We start from the raw sequence: 9,637 nt of genomic DNA, 5'->3' as shown, positions 1-9,637 counted from the left end.
AAAAAAAAAAAAAAAAAAAAATTGATACATATGTAAAAAATAGTATAATGAACCTCTTCAAACCCAGGAGCCAGCTTCAACATTATCAACATATTTTCAGCCTTGTTTTATGTCATTCTCTTTTTTCTCTCCACTGGAATATTTTAAAGCAAACCTCAGATATCATACAATTTATTTATACTTTAGGATACATCTTAGATGAGGAACTCCTACTGGATGTAATCATAACACCATTGTCTTACCTAAGAAAATTATAATTTTTAATACTCAGAATTTAGATTTCCTCAGTTGTTTCAAAAATCTCCTTTTCTTACCTAGCAGGCATATAATGGTCTTTCTTTTCAGACATTAAGAATCAAATGCCAATCCAGCCTATCCATTGTAAAGTTTTCCATTAATTTTTCAAATGCTAGTTTTAGGATCATTAGTTAGAGCTATGTTGCTGTTGCTCATTTTTTAACTTCAATAACAAATTGTTAGTGAACTCCTATTTTATGCTTTATGCCAGTACTAGGCCTGGAATATAGTACATATTCAATAAATCTACCCCTTACTCTACTCCAGCCAACAAGCTACCTATTTTCCACAGATAGCTGCTAAGAAAGTCTAGATTTCCACAATCCCCTGGGAAGTATGGTAATACCCACAAGCATATCTCCAAGTCACTATAGCAGAGTTTATCTCCCAGGCTCATCTTACACTTCCTCTTCCAACTCTCCTTGGAGCTAAACATTAAGTCAGAATTTCATCAAGTATTACCTCCAATAAACGAAGAAAGAAATATTGTCTGTGGATAACTTTGGGTTGTTTTGTGAAATTTCTCATTATCATTATTGTCCACCACCATGGATAATACTTCTTGAGAATCTTCTTTGCATAGTCTTATGTGATTACAGTTGGGAAGGAACCTTAAACATTACCTTATCAGACCCTCTCATTTTATAGATTAGAAAATTGATTTCCAAGGTTATTCAGCTAGATAGAGAGAAATATGACTAGACTCTATTTCTTTTCTCTCTTTCTTAATGCTGTTTTCAGTATATCTCATTGCCCTTTGTTTTTTGGATATTCATATATTTAATTTTCTGACATACATTGTTTCTAATGTGCTTTGCATCTTGAGTTCAAATGAGTGTCCCCCCTCATTATTGCTGTATGAATTTAGATGGTTGCATATATAAATACATAAATATGTGTGGGGTTTTTTGTTTGTCATTATTGTTTATGTTTTCTGTTTTAGATGCAGCAGTTCTTAGGAAGACCCCTTGTGAAAGAATCTTTCTTTAGACCCATACTTACTGTTCCTCAAATGCCTGCAGTTTGCCCAGGAGTCATCTCTGCAACTGGCCAACCTAGAGCTCCCCTGGTAAAAGCTTTCTTGGTGGAATAGATGTTAATTAGTGTTTTTATTACTATAGTGGGCTTCCTGAATGAGTATATTCACTTTGTTCCTTTATCTGAGATGATAATGGTGGCGGTGGTGGTGGTGGTGATAACTGAATGAATACTTCCTGTGAAGCACTGTGCTCAGGGTGTTACGTATATTATTTAACTGATAATAGCTTAATTTGGGGATACAAAAATAAATGTTTTTATACTAGAGAGTCCCTAAAATTATAGCATTGCTTCTGAACAGGCAACAATGCAGGGTAAATTGATATTTTTAATAGAATTTTGGGGCATGGTTGTTGGGAAGATAGAAAAGCAAAGAAGCCAAGTCACAACAAACTAAATTATAGCATAAAACTAAAAAAAATTTTATTTCCACACACGTACACACACATAGTACGACAGTGTATCAACTATATCTATAAACAGATGATATGAATAGCATCCTCTTGGAACATATACTGTAAAGTTATAAATCTTCCCAGCTACAAATAGCCAGATAAACTTTATCCAAACTTGAAGAAGGAACAAATACATTTAAAATTACCAGAATTATCAATTGTAATCTTGGCAAAGGTAAGCTTCTTTTATTAAAGAAAAATGTTCCAAAAGAATGATGTTAGATATAATTAATGAAAATTCTCTAATCTTGAATTTCTTTTAAGTATATTTAGGTGCATTTAATTGTTTCTTTTCTTTTCTGGTCCCCATATATTGTTAACAGTTTCCTTTTGAAATATATAGTCAGATGGACTCTGCTTATTGTCGAGACTACCTGTCTACAAACAAATATGTATATAGTCTTTAACAAGTAACATATCTTTTTATTATTATGATATTACAGTGTTAACTCTTGCAGTTTGGTTTCCCACCATTCTATAAGGAACTCTGATAAATTGTTATTGAAAACATTAAAATACGTTAACCCCCTAATAAGATTACTTTCTGATTCCTGGGGTAAAGCTTGACATTGAAACAAATTCAGATTTCTGAGAAGCAATATTCTGTTTCTCACTTACTAGGCTTTGTACAAATTATTCCAATGACTGCTACTAGTTACTAGTTTTTCACTAATAATAACCTAATATTTGAAAATAACTCATTAGAGCCTTACATAGAAGGTGCGTCATTCATAATTATCTGAGTAATCAAATAGACACTCCAAAAATATTCACTTATTGTATTATTTAATTAGAATCTTAAGAAGGAACTACAATAAAATGTGGGGAAAACTGATAGTTTCACAGCTAAGTGTCACTACAACTTCTACACCATCATTGTCTACATTGATGAGACATTGGGAGAGCAATTCTAGTGGTATTCCCATCTTTATTTGGTGGTTTGAAAATTTAACTTTACCTTCTTTTTTTTTCTTTGAGATGGAGTTTCACTCTTGTTACCCAGGCTGGAGTGCAATGGCGCGATCTCAGCTCACCGCAACCTCCGCCTCCTGGATTCAGGCAATTCTCCTGCCTCAGCCTCCTGAGTAGCTGGGATTACAGGCACGCGCCACCATGCCCAGCTAATGTTTTGTATTTTTAGTAGAGACGGGGTTTCACCATGTTGACCGGGATGGTCTCGATCTCTTGACCTCGTGATCCACCCGCCTCGGCCTCCCAAAGTGCTGGGATTACAGGCTTGAGCCACTGCGCCCAGCCCTTAACTTTACCTTCTTGTCATAAAGGTATATATGCTAATCACAAAATGCAAATAATATAGAAATGTAAGCACATTAGGAAACAAAGTTACTGTGCAGTTGAATCCCTAAGAAATAATCACTTCTTACACACTGTAATTTACACATCTTTCTCTGTGTATACATATGCATTTAAAAAATTTTAATGTAGGCCGGGTGCGGTGGCTCAAGCCTGTAATCCCAGCACTTTGGGAGGCCGAGGCGGGTGGATCACGAGGTCAAGAGATCGAGACCATCCCGGTCAACATGGTGAAACCCCGTCTCTACTAAAAATACAAAAAATTAGCTGGGCATGGTGGCACGTGCCTGTAATCCCAGCTACTCAGGAGGCTGAGGCAGGAGAATTGCCTGAACCCAGGAGGTGGAGGCTGCAGTGAGCCGAGATCGTGCCATTCCACTCCAGCCTGGGTAACAAGAGCGAAACTCCGTCTCAAAATAAATAAATAAATAAATAAATAATAATAAAACATTTTAATGTAAAAGGAAGTCATTTCATAAATCATATGCCACAGACTTTTTAAAAAATCATAATTCATGGCCATCTCTTATGCCCAGACATATGAATCTATTTTTAAAAACTTGATTAGATGTGTCATAATTTATTTACTCATTCCTCTATTTATAGACCTCAGGTTGTTTTCAGTTTTCGCTGTTAAAAAAAATGGCAGTAAACAGCCTTCATGTTTTTCTGTACGTGTGTGTAATTACTGAAGCAAGCATGTCTATTTTAAAGATTAGTTTAAATATTTATAAACAATTAGAAATATTGTTTGTATTAGTTAAAAGGAAAACCCTAAAAGGGAATGTGTATGCTAGTATTCTTCATTCTACCCATTTTCTTTGTCCTATTTTTAAACTAAGTTTAAAACAGTTATGAACAATTAGAAATATTAGTTAAGAGAAAAACTCTAAAAAGAGAATGTGTATACCAGTACTCTTCTTCATTCTACCCATTTTCTGAAATACAGAAATGTCACTTCTTAATAATTAAACCTGATGGGCTATAACTCTCTGCCCCTTATAGATGACTGGCATAGCCTGGACTCTGCCAGTGCCTGTAGGAGACGCTGTGCCCCCCAGTGCAGGTCTGGGGAGTGATCCCTCCATGATGAATTGGGAGAGAATTACAGACAGGCTGAAAACTGCCTTTCCACAACAGACCAGGTACGTTAGTTTTTATTTACTGGTGGGTACAGATCATGTTCTCCAACTTTCATAGCCTTAATTGTGGCAATGAAACGTTTTAGAGAAACCTAAAAAACACAAAAAATATACAGATGTTTCCTTACTTTGACCTTGGTAGGGAAAAAAGAAATTTACCAAGAATGGGCAGTGTTCAATGCTGAACTTCTTCATTAAAAAGTTACTAGTCTCAAATCATGAGAGAATAACTTTAAATTTAGGTTTGCTCATTTACTGAAAGTACAACTAGATATAAACCTACCCAATTTTAATGGTATTAACTGCCATAATTATCTTAACCTATCTCCAAACGTGAATTTTAAGTTGATTGTATGCTACATAAGCCCAAACATCTTCAGGGTTTAGTTTCCTAATGTTCTTTATTTTGAGGATCCTTATAGTTTCTTTGTTATAGAACATAGTAAAATGCAAGAAATCATGACTTCACTGTGTTTTTCACAGTCTATCTTTAGTAGAAAGATATATAATTCTACTCCTACACAAATGAAGTTTGTTTTATCTCAACCTATGTCTAAGGAAATAATTCTAGTTTTCACAAGTATTTTTATTTGAATACATTTAATACACATCCTGGCATACTTCATTATTAAATTATAGTTTTATAAATTTCATAATAGTGAATAGATACTAAAAATAGAACTCTAGTATAGTTGTTATAAATATGTTTACAAAGAATATGGTATGAATCAAAGGTAGTTGCATAAGGCTGATGACATGACACTTCATTTGGGAATGAAAAATATTTTATTCTACTTTGTCCCATCAAAAATGTAGATGCAGGCTTTGGGTCAATTGAAAAGGAACATATCAATTAAAATAATTGTGGGTTCTTTCATTATATAATTAATGTGATTTTTAACTTTTGCTTTCCTGTTCTGTTTGTTGTTGTTGTCATTGTTTTGTTGTTGTTTTTTGAGACAGTTTTGCTCTTGTTGCCCATGCTGGAGTGCAGTGGCATGATCTCAGCTCACGACAACCTCTGCCTCCTGGGTTCAAGCAATTCTCCTGCCTCAGCTTCCCAAGTAGCTGGGATTACATGCGCCACCATGCCCGGCTAATTTTTTGTATTTTTAATAGAGACAAGGTTTCTTTATGTTGGTCAGGCTGGTATTGAACTCCCAACCTCAGGTGATCTACCTCCCTCAGCCTCCCAAAGTGCTGGGATTACAGGCATGAGCCACTGTGCCTGGCCTCCTGTTCTGTTTAGTCTTTGTTTTCTGAGTTTTACAAAAGTACAACTATTAACACTGATAAAGAAGAGAGAACCCAACAGCAACATAGCTAAAAATGAGTATGTTATCCTGAGGAAGAGACCACTTGAGAGAGATGGTATAAAGAGCCCAGTGCATAAATAGGTGAATAAACTTAATTTTCACCTAGTGAGGTCTCAAAAACAAAATCTCTTTTTGGAAAGAAAGATAGTACTCAACTTTATCACTCATGAAAATGTTAAGTATCATTAATGAACACAATTAGGAGTTTTCATTTTGGTTTAAGATAAATGCAGGTGGACCTGTGATCACTTTTTAGATCAAAGACCTAAAGAGTCCTTTCTGTATGCTACATATGAATCATATGCTAGGATTTTGTATCTCTTTTAGTGGGCACATCCTCAAGGTATTAAGGAAAATCATTACTGCTCTTTCCTTCCCTTGATCTCTTCCAGAAAGGAACTTACAGATTTTTTACGAAAACTGAAGGATGCTCATGGGAAGTCCTTGTCTGGACTGACATTTGATGAAATTGTTTGCAAGATTTCCCAGTTTATTGACCCCAAAAAATCTCAGGTAAAATGCAAAAACAAACAAACAAAAAACCCTGTATCTCTCTGCCCTTATCTCTGATAGTTAGCTGTTTTAAATATCTCCATAATCTGTTCATAAAATCAGCAACTTGTAATCATATTAAATCATCTATTAGCAGTAAATAACAAGTTCAACTTAACAAATGATATCAGAAGTCTTTTTGAAATACCTATCACCTAATCATTTTGGAATAAAACTGACCTCCTTGAAATTTGCTCTAGTTACTTTGAATGAGTCTAAAGAGGGAGATTTTTCTAATTTTCTTGAAAGATTTATTTTAATTAAAATATAATTATTTTTGTTTTTACCTAGCTCTGAGTATATAAGTATTGCCTTACTTTTGTTCAGGATTTCTCATGATTCTGATTGTTTAGCCTTTTGCTAGTTCTCGCTATGCCCCATTCTGTGCTACAATGTGTCAGTTCTTACTATTTTGGGACAATTCTGAAAAAATTAACATTATATTCTTATTTTCAGAGTCAAGGAAAATCAGTGTCAAATGGTAATTGTGTTTCACCTAGTCATTCTCCATCACAGCCTAATGCTGCCCAGCCCCCAAAACCAGCCTGGCGGCCCCTCACTTCACAAAGTTCTGCCACATGGGAAGGAGCCAATAAGCCAGTGAGACTGAAATTGTTGATTCTATACACATTTAGATTTGGGAGGAAAAAATGAGCTAAATTTAACATATTCTGTATTTTCCCCAGGATGAGGAAGAGGAGGAAGAAGAGCCTTGCGTGATCTGTCATGAGAATCTGTCTCCAGAAAACCTTTCAGTTTTGCCTTGTGCTCACAAATTCCATGCTCAGGTAACCCTTTAAATTTTCCCATTGATCAGCTAAGTGAGATTTATATGCCTTACTTACTATCATATACATGCATCACTATTTATTGTTGTCTCAGGAGTTCCACTGAGTATAACTGAGCTTTTGGGTGCCACACAGAAACATGCCTTTCCCATACATAGCCATGGATTGCACTGTGCTTTCTTAGATCTCCATCCACCCTACAGAATAAGGGGACAATGTGGATATTCAGATAGTACACAGTAGGCAGTTTCTTTGAATAGAACTGGGACAAATGTCAATTGACGTGGTAGTTTAGTGGCAGAACTAGCAACAGCACCACTTGAAATTGACATGTTATAAATACCATATAGTGTCCTTTGTCCATAATTAATGACAGCCTCCTATCATAAAGCATAAGACTTAGCAGTCTGTTCAGGCTCCTATATTTGCTTTTGAAAGATGCTCAGGCTTGAGGTTTGATGTTAGAAAAATGTGGGGTTGGCATGTCTTTTGTTGATTCTTGGCATTTATATAGATTAACTTCTGGTGTTACTGCCACGCAGTTACTATTGATGTATAATTTATGATCCAAGTCCTCTGCTGCAGATATGCAATTTGACACAGGAAAAGAAAATCATACAAAAGAAAGGCTTTTCAGGGAAGTTAATAATAGCCAGTTCAGTCAACCCATGTTTTTAAGACATCATTTCAAAGATATAATATGTGGTACCTGGTACAGAATTATATTTTGCATTTGCTTTGATATGAAGAGAAATCCACAAAATGCCTAATCCCAAAAGTTCTCCAGGAAAGATCCTTAGCCGTTGACTTTCCCCTTTGAAGTTTATAAGCTCCTATAATTTAGAAAATACATGTTCAACAAAACTTAATTTACTCTTTGCCATTGCCCATGAGTAGAAAGCACATAATTCATCTATGTTATTTTTTATGACTATAGTTAGTGGGCCTATTATATATAGTGCTTAATATTAATCCTCTCTCATCTGACCTGCTTCTCCATTATTTATATGGGTAAAAATGATTTGTTTTTGAAGAGTCAGTATTCAAGCAAATGACTTAACAGATAGTTCATGGTCAAAAATTACTGTCGTTATCACCAAAAAAAACATCTGAGAAGTATATTTGTCATTTAGGGATTTTAACTGCAAACACCATAAGCATTTCATACCATGTACTAGAGTGACTTTTATAGATTAGTTATGACTTTTTCTGGATTATAAATGAGAACAGTATATAATAAACCAAAGAAAGAATATAGCAAGTTTCTCTAATTTCCTTGTCAGGAGGAATTGCTTGTCATCTTGAAAATGGGGGTTGGAGAAATAATTTCTAATAGAATAAACTGGCTAAAAGGTATTGTGCATTTACCACTTATTTTGCTCAGCAAACCATAGGAAGGGCCATGTTTGCAGTAACTGGCTTGACAATCCATAGGGTAAGGCTTTAAAGATCCACCAGAAGAAGTGACAACTGCCTTTGCTAGCCTAAATTTGAGAGACTGACATAAATCTTTTTGCTCCTTAGTGCATTAGACCATGGTTGATGCAACAGGGGACATGTCCAACCTGCAGACTCCACGTTTTGCTACCAGAAGAATTCCCTGGTCATCCTAGCCGGCAGTTGCCCAAGATCTGATATAAGGTGGGGGGTGCCTATGCAGGGGAAGCTCAGTTTTCAGACTCCAAAATTTAGGTCTGCCTTTTATTATGAGCTGCTTGTGTAAGTGGTGTAAAGCTGTGTGCTCTTCAATATAGTGTTAAAGAAGCCAGCTAATCTTACCAAAACAGCAGCCAAAGAAGTCAGGACAAATCTTCAGGACTTGTGAACTGAACTGAAGGGGCTTGAAGCAGATGGGATTTTAATAGTTACACTATATTTGCTCTTATCTTAGTAGGTTTTTTCTTATAATGGAAACATGATAACTGTTAGTATATTTCTTAGGATGTTTCGATGTTTTTTCTTGTCTTTTTAAAATTCTTATTTTACTCATCCTTTATTCTCCACTCAAGTATTCTACACTATAATTTCCTGAAATAAATTTAAGCAAGAGGAAAAGGGAAATAGTAAAGAAGTAGGAAAATCACACAAATTTGCATTCCTTCTAACTTTTTTTTTTTTTTTTTTGAGACAGAGTTTTGCTCTTGTTGCCCAGGCTGGAGTACAATGGCAGGATCTTGGCTCACTGCAACCTCCACCGCCCAGGCTCAAGCAGTTCTCTCATCTCAGCCTCCCAAGTAGCTGGGATTACAGGTGCATGCCACCATGCCCTGTATTTTTAGTAGAAACACGACTTCATCATATTGTTCAGGCTGGTCTTGAATTTCTGACCTCAGGTGATCCGCCCGCCTCAGCCTCCCAAAGTGCTGGAATTACAGGCATGAGTCACCGTGCCCAGCCCCTTCTAACTTTTAAAACCTTCTTAAAAATGTAATTGACTTAAGTTTTATCTCAATATTCCCCATTCTTTTATATCCTGTTAAATAGGTACCCACGAAGAGATTATGAGCTACTTGAAGGTAGAGAGCATACGGTGGTATGTCAGAGCTGCCTTATAATGGTTTATGAGCAGCAATCATTAGTTTGAGGAGTTTTATGAGACAGTTGACAAATTGTTGGTAGCTTGAAATCTGCCACAGTTGGAGTATTTATACCGTAGAAATTGGTAAATGCTGTAAGTGAAGACCTACCTTTCCGTCAAGAGCTAGTTGTTAAACCTTTACCAGCACACCAGTAGA

General features: G+C 35.7%; 1 protein-coding gene across 5 annotated transcripts in view; it reads left to right on the top strand.

Moving 5' to 3' along the window:
* Positions 1 to 9,091, top strand: part of DZIP3 (DAZ interacting zinc finger protein 3) — a 109,113-nt gene extending 100,022 nt beyond the window's left edge. For 4 of the 5 annotated variants that reach the window (XM_017510417.2, XM_017510418.2, XM_017510415.2 and 1 more), the window contains 6 exons: positions 1,241 to 1,366; positions 4,110 to 4,249; positions 5,955 to 6,075; positions 6,571 to 6,714; positions 6,801 to 6,902; positions 8,427 to 8,980. In XM_017510417.2, coding sequence (XP_017365906.1) covers positions 1,241 to 1,366; positions 4,110 to 4,249; positions 5,955 to 6,075; positions 6,571 to 6,714; positions 6,801 to 6,902; positions 8,427 to 8,537 — 744 coding nt within the window. In that variant the 3' untranslated portion in view covers positions 8,538 to 8,980. Of the gene's footprint in view, positions 1 to 1,240; positions 1,367 to 4,109; positions 4,250 to 5,954; positions 6,076 to 6,570; positions 6,715 to 6,800; positions 6,903 to 8,426 lie in introns of all 5 variants that reach the window. The other variant, XM_017510414.2, reaches the window with a different exon arrangement.
* Positions 9,092 to 9,637: the final 546 nt, after the last annotated feature.

Source organism: Cebus imitator, unplaced genomic scaffold (assembly GCF_001604975.1).
Source record: "Cebus imitator isolate Cc_AM_T3 unplaced genomic scaffold, Cebus_imitator-1.0 Scaffold439, whole genome shotgun sequence".
Classification (NCBI taxonomy): domain Eukaryota; kingdom Metazoa; phylum Chordata; class Mammalia; order Primates; family Cebidae; genus Cebus; species Cebus imitator.
This window is presented reverse-complemented; position numbering and strand designations above follow the sequence as displayed.